General features: G+C 41.4%; 1 protein-coding gene across 2 annotated transcripts in view; it reads right to left on the bottom strand.

The window, feature by feature from the left end:
• Positions 1-17419, bottom strand: part of SEC63 (SEC63 homolog, protein translocation regulator) — a 70211-nt gene extending 52792 nt beyond the window's left edge. The window contains exon 1 of one of the 2 annotated variants that reach the window (XM_065888705.1): positions 17129-17419. In XM_065888705.1, the coding sequence (XP_065744777.1) occupies positions 17129-17252 (124 nt within the window). In that variant the 5' untranslated portion in view covers positions 17253-17419. The remainder of the gene's footprint in view (positions 1-17128) is intronic. The other variant, XM_065888706.1, reaches the window with a different exon arrangement.
• Between the last annotated feature and the right edge of the window lie 1089 nt (positions 17420-18508).

The following is an 18508-nucleotide window of genomic DNA, read 5'->3' as shown; positions in this document are numbered from 1 at the left end:
TTGAAAGAATATTACAATGAACAATATCCTTCACCTAAACCCACCAACTATTAACATTCTGCAACTCTTGGCTTTATCTCTAGTTCCTTCTTTCCCTCCCTCTCCCCTTCTTTTAGAATAAGTTGCAGACATCAAGACACTTCACTTCCAAATGCTTTGGCACGCATGACCAAAGAACATCAATAATTTTACCACAGTGAAGTTTAACACATCCATAAGGTTTTTTATGTGTTAAAATTTCTGCTGCTACTTTTATCCGTATGTGTGTGTGTGTTATCAAGGCAACATAAATATTACAAATTGATAAACTACTAAAATAAGAGTAAAATATCCGTTACGCTTTCACTTATAAGCAACTTGTAAATATCCCATACGTTCAAAGAGTTGAAACTCTAAACACTGAAACTTAGTTTTAAAAGTAAAAAGTACACTGTTGTCAATATGGCACAATGTTAGGTAAAATAGCTTTATCTTTTACTTTAAGTATGTTTTTTCAAAACTTGGAAGTTGCAGATTATCTTCAGTTATTCAATTTATAGAAAAAACATGCTCCATAACCTAACTGACAAAGGCAGTCCTCACTGTTAAACCAATTAGGCAAACCAAACTTGGTCCAAAAAAAGTCTGACTTCATTTTTCAGTTCAAATAAATATATCAATATATTTTGAGGATTATAAAAATCACTGAGAAATAAATTTTAGAATATACCTTGTAAAATAGATTACTAAAATTAATAAAGCTAAATGATATAGAGATAACATAATTTACTTAAAAGAAAAAAATGTACCACACTTCTTTCTAAAATTCAGTGAGTCCTAAAAACTATTCCTAAATCCCTTAAGGGGTCCAAGAAAATAGTACCAAGAATCAAAAGGTTATATTCAATACCCCAAAAAGTCTAGAAGACATTATATAGCAGTTTTCTAGCTACCCAAAGTCTCTCTGCAGCTAGTTGAGAATATATTACCTCAATGTGATGACCCTGGCTCACTCGTTGTTGGGACAATTTTGTTCTTTTATTTAAAAAAACAGGAAAACACGTTTCACTGTAATAGTGCAGTTTGGTTCCCAGAATACTTCAAAATAGAAAAGGCATGAAAAAAAACTACAAATAGAGTTACCATATGACCCAGCAATCCCACTACTGGGCATATACCCTGAGAAAACCAAAATTCAAAAAGAGTCATGTACCAAAATGTTCATTGCAGCTCTATTTACAATAGCCCGGAGATGGAAAGAACCTAAGCGCCCATCATCGGACGAATGGATAAAGAAGATGTGGCACATATACACAATGGAATATTACTCAGCCTTAAAAAGAAATGAAACTGAGTTATTTGTAATGAGATGGATAGACCTAGAGTCTGTCATACAGAGTGAAGTAAGTCAGAAAGAAAAAGACAAATACCGTATGCTAACACATATATATGGAATTTAAGCAAAAAAAAATGTCATGAAGAACCTAGGGATAAGACAGGAATAGAGGCGCAGACCTACTGGAGAACGGACTTGAGGATATGGGGAGGGGGAAGGGTGAGTTTTGACAGGGCGAGAGAGAGTCATGGACATATACACACTAACAAACGTAGTAAGGTAGATAGCTAGGGGGAAGCAGCCGCAAGGCACAGGGATATTAGCTCGGTGCTTTGGGACAGCCTGGAGGGGTGGGATGGGGAGAGTGGGAGGGAGGGAGACGCAAGAGGGAAGACACATGGGAGCATATGTATATGTATAGCTGATTCACTTTGTTATAAAGCAGAAACTAACACACCATTGTAAAGCAATTATACCCCAATAAAGATGTTAAAAAAAAAAAAAAAAAGAAAAGGCATGAAAATGATCATTTGGAAATGAAAAACTGGGAATTCAGTGCTCCAGACCTCCAAAACTATCGCTTACCTAGTCACCCTAATCTCAAAACAGACTAAGAGAAACTAAAGCTTCTGTTATGCTCTTAACCTGAATCTGAATAGTTAGCCATAGTGTGTCATTCTCAAGGCCAGGTCAGAACTGTTTGGATTTGGGATAGATAAGACACTTAACTAAACACTACTCACCATCACTACCACCCAGTGCACACAATCACAGATTACCTAAATTGGAAGGATTTCAGAAACCTGGGTTCAGTTGCCACCTACCCCTCTGTGCATACCCTGGCAACAGAGAAGGAAACCCAGAAAGCAGCTGAAAATGTTTGGATCAGAGTAGAACCACCCCATCAGAACCAAAGTTCATTATTCTCAGGAATGCCTAAGGATTATATAAGTGCAACGTTAAGTACAAACCAATACAAACCAAGTGGTTCAAATAGATTCAGCTGGTGCTTGACTGGACAGCAGCATACAACTATACAATATGCTTACCCACCTCAATTTTATTTTCCCTTTAGAGTACTGAAACAAGTACTATAGAGCAGTTTTTCAGCTCAGCACTATGGACATTTTGGACTAGGTAACAGTTGTGGGGAGCTGCCCTGTGTGTTAGAGTAGTTTGGCAGCATTATGGTCTCTACCCACTAGATGCCAAGAGCACCTCCCCACCGGAGACAATATTAAACACACACACATCAAAACACATGGCTATAGTGGAGTCATGGAAAGCAGCTGAATGATATGGCCTGAAGACCAGGGACACAGGGAGAAGAAAGGAAAGGTTGGGAGAATAAACAGAGGTGATAAGGCAACAATTCTCTTTTTCCATTCCCCTACAAGTATCCTTCAGGCAAAGAGAATCACTATATATTTGAGTACTTATGAACACCTTGAGGGAGGGGGAGGTTGGGGAGCTTGATTATTTTAAAAGAAGAAAAAAGCCAGACAACAAAAAAAAGCTGGAGGAAGAAAGCCCACAACAATCTCAATTAATAGTAGTTCAGCACACTTCAGAGGTCATCTGAAGGCAAAAATATTAAGATATTCCATAATTATCCCTGGGGGTATATCTCACAATTACAAATATTAAGCTGTCATTGTAAGCAACCTTTGTAAAGACCACTTGAAAAATTTAGCAAGTGGCTACATTATGGAGATTAAAAATATATACTTACAGGATGATCAAACACCTGTTATATAATACTGCACTTGTGGCTTGGAATAAAATTTCCAGTGATGGTATCATATTCAGAGCCCAAAAGTGCTATATCACAAACGCAGATGAAACATATACATTCTGAAAAACTGTTAGATGACTCCTAAAATAGCTCTGGTGATCACAAAGACACTGAGGTTGAATACATGAGGAGTTTGAAAATAATTGTTTCCTAAAATGTAAGGGGATAAAATTGTATTTTTAAGTACTATATTTTACAGTATATGATTTTTAAATATTTTAAGTAGATACGACTTCATCCTGGTCGTATCTGGTTTACCAAAAAACTTTTTTCACCTCATTAAGAAATAGGAGACCTTGTCAACTTCTCTGCTTAGAAACTTTCAATAGCTTCCAACTGCACCTAAAATAAAATCTAAGCTTCGTACCAGGCTTACAGACATTATCAGCATCCCAGCTCCCTCTCTGACTTTATCCCTGATTCTTCTCCTCACCTGCCACACTCTTGCCACTTTGGTCTTCTCTGTTCCTGGAATATGTCCAACTCTTTCTTCCCTTGAAGACTTTGAACACTGTTTCCCCAGCCTGAAACAGGCTTTTCCACTCAATTCAGATCTTTGAATGGCTGGCTCCCTTTTGTCACTCAGCTTGAAGAAACTTTCTCAGGAAAATTTTCTCTGAATATTCTACTTCTCTACACAGTATTTATCACTATCTGATTTTGTTTATTTGTTTAGATGTCAATCATCGCCCCCACACTAAGATGTAAGCTTCAAGAGAGCAGGGATCCTGTCTATATTGTTCACTCCCATATTCCATTGCCTAACATAATGCCTGGCAAATAGTAGGTGCTTAATAAATATTGTTGAATGTTTTAATTACCTCATTTAGACCTCCCAACCACCCTGGGGGTACGTATGTATGATTATACTTCAAAACAAAACAAAAAAACCTGAGGCTCAGTGAGGTTAAGTAACTTGCCCAAAGTTACAGACGGTACCAAAGGAATTGCAAATAACCACTAAAGAATACAGATGAGACTTGTGCCCAGGTTTAAATTCATAGGCCTGTGCACATAATCACTTTAACTGTCTTTCCTAATCAAAGAATAGTTAGATTGCCTTGACAATTTTCAAAAGCAGCTAAAATATATTATGTCCCTATTCTCATTAACTTAACCAGACCAGACTATATCTCCGAAGCAGAAAAGGTAATACGAAGAAATTCAAGTCAAAATATTTAAGAACAAGGAGTAGCTAAAAACAACTGATTAGATGACACCTCTAAACTTCTGAAACAGAAGTTTACAGACCAGGGATTCCCTGGCGGTCCAGTGGTTAGGACTCAGCGCTTTCACTGCCGTGGCCTGGGTTCAATCCCTGGTGGAGGAACTAAGACCCCGCAAGCCATGCGGCATGGCCCAAAACAAACAAACAACAACAAAAAAAAAACAATAAAAATTTATTTTTAAAAAATGTACTACAGGGCTTTCCTGGTGGCGCAGTGGTTGAGAGTCCGCCTGCCGATGCAGGGGACACGGGTTCGTGCCCCGGTCTGGGAAGATCCCACATGTCGCAGAACGGCTAGGCCCGTGAGCCATGGCCGCTGAGCATGCGCGTCCAGAGCCTGTGCTCCGCAACGGGAGAGGCCACGACAGTGAGAGGCCTGCGTACCGCAAAAAAAAAAAAAAAAAAGTACTACAAATAAAACTGCCACAAGGACTTCAGTATTAAAGAGTGTGGGACAAGGCAATGTAGCACATAAATTTGAGGGGGAGGGGATGGTAAACCAGTTCTTTTTTGTTTGTTTTAGCTCAATTTGCTATAGAAGTGTCAAGATCCAAAAGAAAAGCAAACCATCCCTCATATCTGTAGGACACAGGGGTTTTTGTGAGCCATTTGTCTCTAAGCCAGAAGATAATACTAAGGAAAGAAGGGGAGTCTCAACTGCAGGAACGATTCATTTCAAGCTACATTTCTTTTTTTTTTTTTTTTAACAGATTTTATTTATTTATTTAGGCTGCATCGGGTCTTAGTTGCAGCATGCAGGATCTTTTGCTTCGGCACATGGGCTTTTCTCTAGTTGTGGCGTGCAGGTTTTCTCTTCTCTAGTTGTGGCGCGGGCTCCACAGCTTGTGGGCTATATAGTTTGTGGCACGCAGGCTCTCTAGTTGAGGTGCACGGGCTCAGTAGTTGTGGCGCGCAGGCTTAGTTGCCCTGCAGCATGTGGGATCTTAGTTTCCCGACCAGGGATCTCAAACCTGCGTCCCCTGCATTGCAGGGGAGATTCTTTACCACTGGACCACCAAGGAAGTCCCTCAAATTACATTTCTTAAACTGAACTAGAGGTGCAAGATAGTGGAGAATTCTAAATGAATTATAGTGTGCTGCAAGTGGGTCCCTGAGAAGGATGCTATGTCTCCTTAGCATACCCTCAAATATGACCCAAGACCCTATTAAAGGGTCCTCTCTACCCTGCCATCTCATCAGCCAACAACACAGCTACTCTGTTAGCTACCTTACTCTTCATCCATTCCTCTACCATTACCACTCTATTTTTCTTTTCACCTTTATCTCAAGTGATAATCCATAGCCCAAGTCAAAGGTTAATTATTTCTAAGACAAAACAAGAGAAAAAGAAATAGAGAAACTCAAATACTGTTACAGTAAAGAAATACTAGCTTTAAAAAAAAAATGGCAATTTAAAACACAAGGATGGGGATTCCCTAGTGGGGCAGTGGTTAAGAATCCGCCTGCCAATGCAGGGGACACAGGTTCGAGCCCTGGTCCGGGAAGATACCACGTGCCGCGGAGCAACTAAGCTCGGGCACCACAACCACTGAGCCTGCGCTCTAGAACCCACGAGCCACAGCTACTGAAGCCTGTGCACCTACAGCCTGTGCTCTGCAACAAGAGAAGCCACTGCAATGAGAAGCCCGCATACTGCAACGAAGAGTGGCCCCCACTCACCACAGCTAGAGAAAGCCCGCACGCAGCAACAAAGACGCGACGCAGCCAAAAATAAAAATAAAATTAATTAATTAATTTTTAAAAAAAACACACAAGGATGTATGTCCCACTGGGACCTTAAACACTACATACTCCAAAGTAAAGACAATTCACTGAGCTGAAAGGGCCTGCAGACATAAGAGGTACAGAGAATGTCTTCCTCCTTCTATGGCTATGATTGGCTCATTCCATCATAGCCAATCTAGCCAAAGATTCTTTGAATAAGCTTTTAGACATTAATACAAATTCATACAGTAAACTGAGCATATACATAAGAGCAGAAGGAAGAAAGTATTCACCATTCTGACACCCAGATAATAATCAATAATAACATTTTAATGTGTTTCCTTTGTAGTCCTCTTTCAGAGAACATCTGGGAAGGAGGAAGGAAGAAAGGAAAGTTGGCAAGGTTGAAGTTACATACTCAGGAAAGACTTCTCTAAGAACAAGATAATTCCAGCAACTAATTTCTAGGGGTAATGTGCTTCCCTCAATCAGAGGGGCTGTGGGGCTGCTTCAATCAAGGGCCTCAAGAACACTTCTGCAGTAATGATGACATCTACTACTTCTCCCCAGTGCAGCAGATGCCCAAGAGATAGTTTCTCAGACAGAAGAACAAGCAGGACATACAAATGCTAATTTAAGGGCAGCACTCTAAAATGTACCAGCGTACAAATTGACAGACACAAACACATAAAGCTAAAGTTTGTGTTAAAACCACATTACCTGTAATTTTTAATTTCTAAATATCTCCCATGTTTAGAAACTCAATGTAAACATCATTTAATGACTACTAATAACCAAATGAATTGACACCATAATATACCTACCATTCTACAATTCGACATACAAATTGTTTCTGATTTTTTGGTATTATGGGCATTTAAATAGGATGTTCTGAGACTCAATTTCCAACGTAGGGGTGGGGAGGGTCCCCACACCTTCGAAGAGTAATTCTTGGAATACCAGCTAGGTGTCCGAAAATTCAACTCAGTTCTGACACTATCTACCCAGAGTTAGCATCAGACTCCACAGGTTGAGGGCTCAGTCCCACAAGACTGTACATCCATGCCCCCCTACTTTAGATGCCAGTCGCAAGCCCAGGTTATAGACTGGGGGGTTCCAACCACCTCCTCCTTTGGTTTGATTAATTTGCTAAAGTGGCTCACAGAACTCAGAGAAACATTTCACTTACTATATCACCGGTTTACTATAAAAGGATACAACTGAGGAAAAGCCAAATGGAACAGATGCATAGAGCAAGGTTTGGGGAAAGAGTGAGGAGCTTCCATGCCCTCTCTAGGTGCACCTCTCTCCCAAAATCTCCATGTGTTCACCAACCCAGAAGCCTCTCCGAACCCTATCCTTTTGGGGTTTTATAGAGGCTTCATATAGGCATGGTTGATTAAATCACTGGCCATTGGCATTTGAGCTCAATCCCTAGCCCCTCTACCATCCCTGGAGATCAGGGGTAGGACTGAAAGTTCCAACCCCCTAATCACATGGTTGGTTCTCCTGGTGACCAGCAGGGTCCCTTTTCAGTGCTTCCAAAAGTCACCTCATTCACATAACAAAAGATACCTGTATCACTCTTAACACTTAGGAAATTCCAAGGTTTTGGAAGTTGTGAGCAGGAACTGTGGACAAAGGCCAAATATATACAAGAACCATATATCTGGTCATTCAGATGACCAAAATATATTTTTGTAAGTCACAATTTCACAGTATCTTTCTTTGGTCCTATGAGTATTTAGAACTATATCCTTAGAACAGTGTCCCAAAAGTGGAATTACTAAATTTAAAATTTTTAACATTTTTATAGCTTTCTTCTAAAAAAGGAAGTAGGACTATACATTCTTTTCAGCAGTTGGCATGAATGGCACCATCATTCTTCAGCAGCCAGTATTAAATCCAATTTTTACTAATCTGTACTCAAACTCTTGAAGGCAGACATTGTTGTCATATACATAATCAGCCCTGCCCTTTCCAGTTGCCAAGAATATAGCAAGCACTACATAAATATTTGTATAGAATGTAGAGAACACCTTCATTAAATAAATATTGGTGGGTACCTACTATGTGCCTGGATGTTTCTGGACACTGATACAGCAGAAAACAAAACAAAAACCCCTGCTCTCACACACCATACTTTCCAGCAGAGGAGAAAGCAATAAACAAATTAAGTAAACCATATAGTATATTAGAAGATGATAAGTGTTATGAAGAGAAAACAGAAAAAGGGAAGAGCTTCTTTGAAGGTAGAAAAAAACAATTTTAAATAAGGTGCTCAAAGAAGGCAACACTGAGAAGATGGTGTTTGAGCAAGGACATAATGGAGATGGGGGAGGTCGTAATGTGGCTACTAGAGAAAAAGCATTCCAGGCATAGGAAGCAGCAACTATAAAGGTTCAAAAGAAGTGTGCCTCATGTGCCCTAAGAACAGCAGAGCGGCTAGTATGACTGGAATGGAAGAAACAAGAGAGAAAGTATAAGAAATGAAGTCAAAAAGCTCATGAAGGACTTCACAGGCCACTCTAATGACTTTAGCTTCTACTGTGATTGAGACGGGAGAGGCTTAAAGGGTTCTGAGCAGAAGAGTGACATGGGCCAGCTTCAGTTCTAAAAGGATCACTCTGCTACTATTTTGAGAAAAGACTGCAAGGAGTAAGGGTAGAAACAATGAGACTAGTTGGAAGGCTAATGATAATCCAGGCAATAAAACAGGGTGGTGGTGGTGGTGAAGCAATAAGGAATGGTCAGACTAGATATAATAATTTGAAGGTAGAGCCAACAGGACACACTAAAACTCTGCAAGTGACATGAGACAAAGAGATGAACCAAGAATAACTCTAAGGCTTCTTGCCAGAACAGTTGAAGAAACAGATGTGATTAACTGAGATGGAGAAGACTATAAGTTAAGAAGGTTGGGGAGAGGGGAGACAGAAATCACATCAGTATTTTGCATATTAAGATGTCTATTAGATATGCAAATGGAAATGTGGACTCGGAACTTACATATACAGAAGTCTGGAGTTCAAGGAAAGAGTTCTAGACTGGAAATATAAGTTTTTATGAGTCACACAGCTGATATTTAAAGCCATGAGACCAGATGAGATCACCATAGGAATAAGTGTGGATGGAAAAGAAGTCAAGGACTCAGCCTTGAGGTATTCTAAAATTAAGAGGTCCTCACTGGTAAACTATGCTCAATAAATTATCCCACAAAAATAGAGACTACCCACATGTCTAGAGCCAACTGATTTTTGAAAAGGCTATTGTTCATTCAATGAAAAATGAACAGTCTCTTCAACAAATACTGCTTGAACAACTGGATTTCCACCCCTAGGAATATACCCCAAAGAACTGAAAATAAGAACTCAGACATTTGAATGCCAATGTTCACTGCAGCATTATTCACAAAAGACAAAGAACAGAAACAACCCATGTGTTCATCAACAGATGAGTAAATAAAAATGTGGTATATCTATACAACAGAATATTATTCAGCCTTAAAAAGAATGAAGTTCTGATACATGCTACAACATGGATGAATCTAGAAAACATTATGCTAAATGAAATAAGCTAAACACAAAAGGACAAATATTGTATGATTCCACTTATATGAAATATCTAGAATAGGCAAATTTACAGAGACAAAAAAGTAGCTTAGAGTTTACCAGGGGCTGAAGGAAAGAGAGAATGAGAAGTTATTGCTCAACAGGTACACAGTTTTATTTGGGATGACGAAAAATTTTGGAAAGATGATGGTTGCACAACATTGTGAATGTAATTAATGCTAATGAACTGTACATTTTAAATGGTTAAAACCACAAATTTTATGTTTTATATACATACTACCACAATAAAAATTTTAAAAGAAAAGTAATATATCAAGTAATATCTCAAATATGTCCCTTACCTTCCTATTGCTACCACCATTGTTTGGGCCCATATTATTTCTTGTCTGCTTCTCAATCTCTATACTGTCTCATCCTATGAGATGTTATTACATTAACTTGCATATAACACAGTTGCAAAAGTGTTCTAAAATGTTCAAAATGACACACTGTCAACCAAATCACATATACACTCTTCAGCTGAACATATAAGGTTTTCTATATGACTTAATCAAGTTTTCTGGCCTTTTCTCATACTTTTTCACTCTGGGAACTCTGCTGCAACTGGTTTGATCTGTACTTTAAACATGTTTCATGCTTTCCAGGCTCTACACTTTTGCTCATGTGACTTCTTCTTTGCACCTCCTCCCCTCCATTCCACCCATTAAATCCTTCTCATCCTTTAACAGTCCAGTCAAAATCAACTTACTCTGAAGAGCCTTTTCTCACCTCTAGATACCCACTACCACCCCCAACTAGATGCAAATACTTTATCCAACTAACTTCCATAGCACTTGCTTTCACTTCTCTTACACTTTCTTTGTTGTGCTTTGGATATAATAATTTGTGTATCTGTCTAATCCTAATTCTCCCACTCCATCCAGATTATAAACTCTATCAAAAGACTATATTTACACTGCATTCATCTTTGTACCATCTGCTGCTCCTAGTACAGGCAAACAGTGAATGCTCAATCAATAACTACTAGATTTAACTAAAGAGGCAAAAATCTAAAGTGAAAAACATCTGGAATCTACACAAGAAAATTCCTTCATCCATACTGACAAATATAATTCCAAAATGTAAGGAACACCTTATGTTACCAAACCCAAGTTTGGGTTTGCTCACCTGCCACAGCAAAGCCAATTTACTGACGCTGGGTTGTGGTGAAGGAAAGTACAGCATTTACTGCAGGTGCCAAGCAAGGAGTAGGGTAGCTTATGCTCAAAAGACCCAAACTCCCCAACTGTTTTCAGGCAAGGGTTTTTAAAGGCAGCATCTGGGGGTGAGGGCTGCAAGTCACCACAGGGTTGGGGGCGGGGGACAGGTCTTAGTTCCTGAAGAACAACTCCAAGAGATCCTTCAGATAGTTCTGTATATCCCTTGAGGAGGAACTAGGACTCTGTTTTATCCCTGAACTATTGTCATTACTTTTCTTGTTTAACTGCTTTTCCTTTGTTTCTGCATTCCCTCACTTCCCTACTTAGTAGCTACCTATGCCTACTCTTTGGAACTCAAGGAAGGCCTAGGAGACTAAAGTCTTTTTCTACAAACAAGAAATGGGGGACATGGAGGGGCTTTTGTACCTGGCAGGTTCCTGCTTGGTTTCAATCCCCCTTTCCTTTGATACTCCTCAATCTTGAGGGGAACAGATATGGGACAAGAAAGGGAATAACGTTTTGAATAGACAGATTAATCATAAACTCGGCAGAGGAACTCAGGGTTTAGGGGGACTTGGTTTCGCTTATTAAGAGAATGAACAATAATGCCTTTCAATGTGTCGGTGAGATGGTGTAACAACATTTGTCATGAACAGAGTCTGGTAATGGGATGTTTTTTTAAAAGGAAGTCTGAGTACAATATGGATATATTTGTTATGACCTGTAAAGTATAATTAAGGGAATGAACATCTGAAAATTTTATTTTATATGAAAGTAAGCCTATCTTTGTCTTTCAGGTTCTCCAAGATCAAGCAAGAATGCAAGATGCCCTTTAAAAACAATTTTATAAATGCACTTACTAATCCAATGTCTGTCACCGCATTTATAAAACCTAAATGTTGTACTATAATTCATACTGCCAAGTTTCCTCTATGACGTGGGACTTAAATGTGTATATGCTCACGTCTGATACCTTTTCTGTCCAGACAGAACCCAGAGGGAATGACTACTTTAAAATGACTCAAACTTCTCAGATCTCTAATACCCCTTCAAAATCTAAAATCTTAGGAAGACTATATGTTCTATATGTTCTAAGTGGAATATGAACATTCATAAAATATACTCCTTTGAACACAAAACTGATAACTAGCTAGTTTTTTCTGTTAAAAAATCCACTCAACAAGAGGTTGAGATAACTCTACTGTAATTAGAAATTATCTAGATAAATCAATAGATAAAGCCAACATTTCATTTTAAATAAAAATGTTCATCCCCATCCTTTTCCCTGCACTCAACCCTAAAACTGATAAAAGTTAATATGTTATTATTGGACCAATCACCAAACAGCTTTTAAGAGGAAGAGAAACAAAACAGAAATGAACGAAAAATTCAAAATCTGCACTCCAGGGCTTCCCTGGTGGCGCAGTGGTAGAGAGTCCACCTGCCGATGCAGGGGACACGGGTTCGTGCCCTGGTCCGGGAAGATCCCACATGCCACGGAGCGGCTAGGCCCGTGAGCCATGGCCGCGAGCCTGCGTGTCCGGAGCCTGTGCTCCGCAACGGGAGAGGCCACACAACAGTGAGAGGCCCGTGTACCGTAAAAAAAAAAAACAAAAAACAAAATCTGCACTCCACTCTCTCATTCCCTCCACGGTACTTACATTCCACAAACAGCCCATGCTATCTTAGAATTCTCTTTCTAACCTGCTCATTCCCCTATATGCTGACATCTCAAAGGACTAATAAGCCTCTGAAATGGATTCCTTCTCCATCTAGTTTTTCCCCACCCAGCCACCACCACCTCCCACCAAACCATTCTCCACTCAAAGCTCCACAAAAGCAAAACTGACCATGTAAATTATCCTACTTAAAAACCTCCATTATTTACCCAATAACTTATAGGATGAAGTATAAAATGGTTGATTTGCTCCTAAGTGCCAATCACATTAAATCTTTACCACTTACTGAACATCTCCACGCTTTTGCATATGCTTTCCCCTACAACTGGAATGCACTTCTCCCATTTACCTTTTAAGACCTATCTCAAATCAACTCCTCTACATTAAACACCCAAATCCCCAAATAGAATTATTCTCTCCTTCCTCTGTGCTCCCACAGCACTTTCCACTTATCATTTTAATACTTACTATAATGTGTTATAGTAATTACAGGAGAGAGTATAAGGTAGTGGCTAACAAGAGAAGCTTTGGCATATGATGGATTTGGGTCCAACACTCAATCTTCCACCTAGTAGCAATATAGCTCTAGACAAGTTGGTTACCTCCCCTAGGGCTCAATTTTCTCATTAATAAAATTGGGATAACACTTGAGTCTAGTTTAAAGTGCTATAGTGAGTGCATTCAGCACTACCCATCCTTGAGGCTAGTCAACATTCAATGAACAGCAGCAAAGCTGAGGTGAGGATCACAATTACCTAAGACTGGAGGAGGATGTGGGGTCTCCCCCCAAAAAGAAAAGGGACTATGTCTAAAGTCATCCCAAGGGGATGCACACACCAAAATGTTTAATCACTTCTGGGTGATTTGGGTGATGGAATTACAAGCAATTTTTGTTCTGTTCCTTTGATCTTTTCTGCACTGAGTATATACAACTTACTAAGAAAAAAGCTATAAGCCCTTAAATACCTGATCCAGCGGCCTTCCCTCGTGGCGCAGTGGTTGAGAATCCGTCTGCCAATGCAGGGGACACAGGTTCAATCCCTGGTCCGGGAAGATCCCACGTACCACGGAGCAACTAAGCCCTGTGTGCCACAGCTACCAAGCCTATGCTCTAGAGCCCGCGAGCCACAACTACTGAGCCTGCGTGCTGCAACTACTGAAGCCCGTGTGCCTAGAGCCTGTGCTCCATAACAACGGAGGCCACCACAGTGAGAAGCCCATGCACCACAACTTAGAGTAGCCCCGGCTCGCCACAACTAGAGAAAGCCCACGTGCAGCAACGAAGACCCAATGCTGCCCCAAATAAAAAAAATATATAAAAAAAAGCTTTAAAAAAAAAAATTTGATCCATCACCTAGAAGCAGCATCTAGCACAAAGTATTATGCTCTATAAATACTTGCAAAATGAAGAAAATTCTACAGTATATTTAGTTTTACAAGCAAGCATGTTTATATGCATTTATTTCTTTGCTTCTCATAATCACTTCTTGGGTAGGTAGGGCAGGTTATTATTATCACCCCTAGAAAATGAGGATGAGAGTTCAGAAACAACTAAACAGGGACTGGACTGGAACTTAAAACCAAAACTTCTAACTTCAAATACAGCGTTTTTTACTTTACTACTAAACACTAAAAGTGAACTCCTACTCACATTCCCAAGTCAGAGAGCTAAATCACTTGTACACTATTTGAGAGGGAGCAAGCAAAGAAGAATAAAGGAATATAACTTTTTTTAAAAAAGTTTCATTAATCCTTTCAAACAATGGGGGAAAAAATCTGAGTACATAAGTGTACCAAATCAAACTGTTCCACAAAGTCTAAGTAACCAGCAAAAACAGCAGGAGCTAAGAGCCCCAATATGTGCCAGACACTGTTCTAAACATTTTACATATATCTATTTTATTAATTTAATTCTATAAAACAGATAACTATTGTCTCTAGTTCACAAATGAGTAAACTAAAACACAGAAATTAAATCACTTGCCTAAGATAACACAGTAATTGGCAGATCCAGGTTTCAAAACTAGGCAGTTTTGAAAAAGTAAGATCAAGGAGTCAAAAAAAAAACCTCCAAAATCTGGGGAAAGCAGTGATATATTTTATCTCAATTCAAAGGATCTATAATCCTTAACTTATGGAAACAATAAAAGCCCTCTCTGGATTATTTGAATTTCTGATAATTAGAAACAGTTATTTTCTCTTGTCAAATATCATTATAAACCTATTAAAGTTGCTTTAACAAAAATATTCTACTTTCAACTACAAGAATTTTGCAGCCCTGTTCTACAGTAAGTACTTCTTAGCTTTGTAAAATAAAAAAGCTAAGACATTAGAGGTTTTTTTGTTTTCAGGAAAGTGCACATATCAAAAGAAATACACAACCTCCCAAAATGACAACTCCAACAAAAGACCACTACCTACCTTAGCAACACTACTCAAACCTAGTTACAATTTACAATTACATAGGGACTTTTAAAAAAACCAATACCCACTCCAGACCAACTAAATCACAATATCTGGCGATGGGTCTAAGTGTTTTTAAAAGGTCCCCCAAGTGATTCTAATGAGGTTTAAGAACCACTATTCTAAGGAAATCCAAACCCTCCATATTATTACTTCACACAGAGCTTTTGCCCATAAAGGTCTGAAAAAGTATTCAGTCATCTTATTCAGCCAATTTGCAAACAACCAAGAGAGTAAGATAAATAGGACCCTTCAACTACTAAAAGGGGTATTAATTATAAGCACACTTAGCCCAACAGATTAGACAAAAATCAAAGCAAAAGGATTCCAGTGATAATGTTTTGGATAACACAGTAACTTCAATTAACACGTCAAATATGCCAATGACCAAGCTATTTCTATTTGTCAAACCGTACATTTTCCAATCTGAAATGACGCCATGCTTTCTGATGGACTCAAGAGCCCAGCAATTCCAAAAGAGCAATATTGAAACAACTGTCACCTTGAAACTGAAAGCCCCCAAATGCGTCATCTTTTAAAAAAGCTAAACAAAGATTAAACTCAACTTTAATGTTGTACAATTGCTGGGTAAATCTTTTTATGCTTTCATATAGAAGATACCCTTGAAAAGTCAATATTGCCATAAGAACTCTGAAATTCAAAATTACATGCCTAGATGTTTGCAGGAACATAATTTGGTGACTTGGACTGATAGAAGGCTACTTATAACCTTTATTCATAGTCATATTTTGCTGTTGGGATATTAATTTGATTATCGGTGCTGTTTTAGACCCTTAAAGGCTTGTTAGGGTAGGTACTATCTTTCTAAAATTTGAAAAACTCTGTAGCATACCTGTCCTCAAGCGTTTTGAATAAAGCATGTGGATCTGTAGTAGTAATTTTGAATAACACAACAGGATATCTTAATATTTGATTTTTGAAGCTTACTTAGTTTTCCTGTGAAACTGTAAGTAGCTAAAAGCACTGAATCAGTCTTAAAGCATAACAAGTTCCGATTTGATTCCATGCTTCACTGGTAACAGTGTCCCCAAAGTACAGTATACCACCTGGACAACCCAAACTCCCACCACACCCAACTTGAGAGAATCTGTTTACTCAAGTTAGCATAGCTCTTGTGAAACAGAAAGCCTTCCCTAAATGTTCTTACTCAAAAGCTACTTGTTACTGTTAACGCTACCACAAACAACCTACTAAGGCCTTGCAGTTCTATCGGTTTTAAGAATATCACCTGCCATATATCCTAGTAGAGTGCAACAAACGGAATCCAAAACCCAAACATAAAATGCCTTGCAAAGAATCTAAATAATTCTGTGTTCTAATCCGACGTTGTTTAATGTGAAAAGATTCAGAACTAAAAGCAAACGTACCAGCTACCTCACAACTGGACTACCTAGAAGACTTAATCCTTCCTTCATACTTGCACTTTTTCCGCCATAAACAACAGGAAACTCCAAAGAAACGGAAATAGAGAGAAAAGCCTAATTTTTCCTAAGGGGAATAACGGCATTGCTTCCAACCCCCCCCCCCCCCCAGTGTGAGTGAACAAATGAAAAAGCAACGGGGGAAAGGCACGGGGGGAGGGGCGGTTGGCGAGCTCAGATGGAGTCCTGTACCTGCCACCCAGCTCACACGGTGCCCGAAACATCTGTAACGACCGCTGCAACAGGGAAACTGGGCTGTGGGGGTAAGAAGACCGTGGCCTGGGGGCTCAGAGTGGAGCCTGCACGCTCGGCTTCCTCCTTGGCCAACTCTTCTCTCACCTTCCAATTCCCATCCTCCCTATCCCACCCTGCTCCCTCCGTAAAGAAAAATACCCAATAAAACTGGAGGCAGAGAAGACAAAGAGGCAAAAGGAGGCTGCAAGGAGCGTCCAGAACAATGGGGGACAGGGTGCAAAGCGAAACTCCCGAGGAGGACAATGAAGGGGGTGGAGAGGAACCCGGAGAGGCACAGAGGGAAACACCGCCGAGCCCGGGCCCCGCCAGCGGCGGACGCCTGGACTCGAGGCCCGGCCGCGCGGGCGGTATCACCCCGGGCGCTGCGGGCTGGGCCGGAGCGGGTGGGAGCGGCGCGGCCCGGTGGGGCCGGCGGAGCCTGCGCGTGTCCACGGGCTGCTGCCGGCAGGACTCACCGGCATTCTGATCTCGGGGCCAGAGGTAGTATGTGGCCGGGATCACGATGAGCCCCACGAAGGAGGTGAGGAAGTAGAAGAAGGTGTTCCCGCTGTCATCGTACTGGAACTGCTGCCCCGCCATGGCACCCCCTCCTCCGCCTCCCTCTTCTCACCACCGCCGCCACGACCCCGCTCTGCTTTCGAGCTCCCAGCGCCCCGGCCGCGTGTGGCGTAGCTCCTACGCCGCCGCCGCCTCTCCTCCCCGCCCCCACGCTACTCTCACGGACCCGCCGCCGCCACCGCCGCTGCGGTCCCAGCTCTCGCGAGAAGAGATAGCTCCCTCCCCGCGCGGTTTTTCCCTCCTCTGCCCCCCGCCTCTCCCCAACCAGCTCGCAGAGAGAGACGTGGCGCGCGCAGCCGAAGAACTCTGCGAGCTCCCGCCCTTAGCCCTGCCCGCTTAGCCTCAGCTCCGCCCCTCAAGCTCTGGTAGACCCTCCCTGAAGGCCCCGCCCCTACCCCTAAAGTCCCTCCCCCTCCCTCCTCAGTTTCCTTTCCCAGGGTCCAGCTCCGGGTCCTGAGGGTCTGTTTACAGGGTCCCAGCCGAGGCTTCCCGGCCGAGGAGTGGGCGCGGGCGGTTCACCTGACTGCGACCGGGTTCGCACCCATTCGAAGCAGAGGTGAGGCTTCCTTGCCTCCCCTGTCTCCCATCCCTACCCACCCTGTCCTGCACTCTCACTTTTCAATTTCCCTGGTTGATAAGAATGTTTCCTTAAATTCCGGATCCGCTCCTCCAGTTTGGAAACACTGGTCGGTCAGAATAGGGCGCGTGAGCAGGGCGGTGGGGAGGGATGATGAGGGGTTTGGCTGTAGGGGTTTTCTGGCAAAGCAACGTTTGCTATTAAGGGACTGCAATCTACATTGCGCCCATTTTGCAGATGGAGATTCCCCAAGCCGGTAGAGATGGTGACCTACCTATCCCAGAGCTAACAATATTTATAGCATTTTCTTCGACACAGGCAGTAGGCAAAGACCTTTATTGCTTTAAATCATTCAATGGTCGGCGAACCCCTTGGAATGAATCAAAGCATGCCCGCTCTCCAGATGGGGAAATGGAGGCTGAGAGAGATTGCCTAAAGTGAAGCACAATAAAGAAACGTCTGGGGATTTAAACCCAGATCACGCTGACGCCACAAAGCCAGTGCCCTGACCACCGCCTCGTCGCCGACCTTCGCATATCCCTGAGAGCGGCCGGCCCTCGCGTGCGGAGTGTGGGCAGGAATCCGCACTGCGAGGAGAGACGGCTGGGGGAGCAGTCGCTCTCCGCGGCCTCTGCCCTCGCCAGCTGTGAGATCCCAGAGGCTGGTGTCAGCTAAGCTGGGAGCTGAGGGGGCTGGTGCC

The sequence above is a fragment of the Phocoena phocoena genome, chromosome 12, assembly GCF_963924675.1.
Source record: "Phocoena phocoena chromosome 12, mPhoPho1.1, whole genome shotgun sequence".
Taxonomy (NCBI): Eukaryota; Metazoa; Chordata; class Mammalia; order Artiodactyla; family Phocoenidae; genus Phocoena; species Phocoena phocoena.
This window is presented reverse-complemented; position numbering and strand designations above follow the sequence as displayed.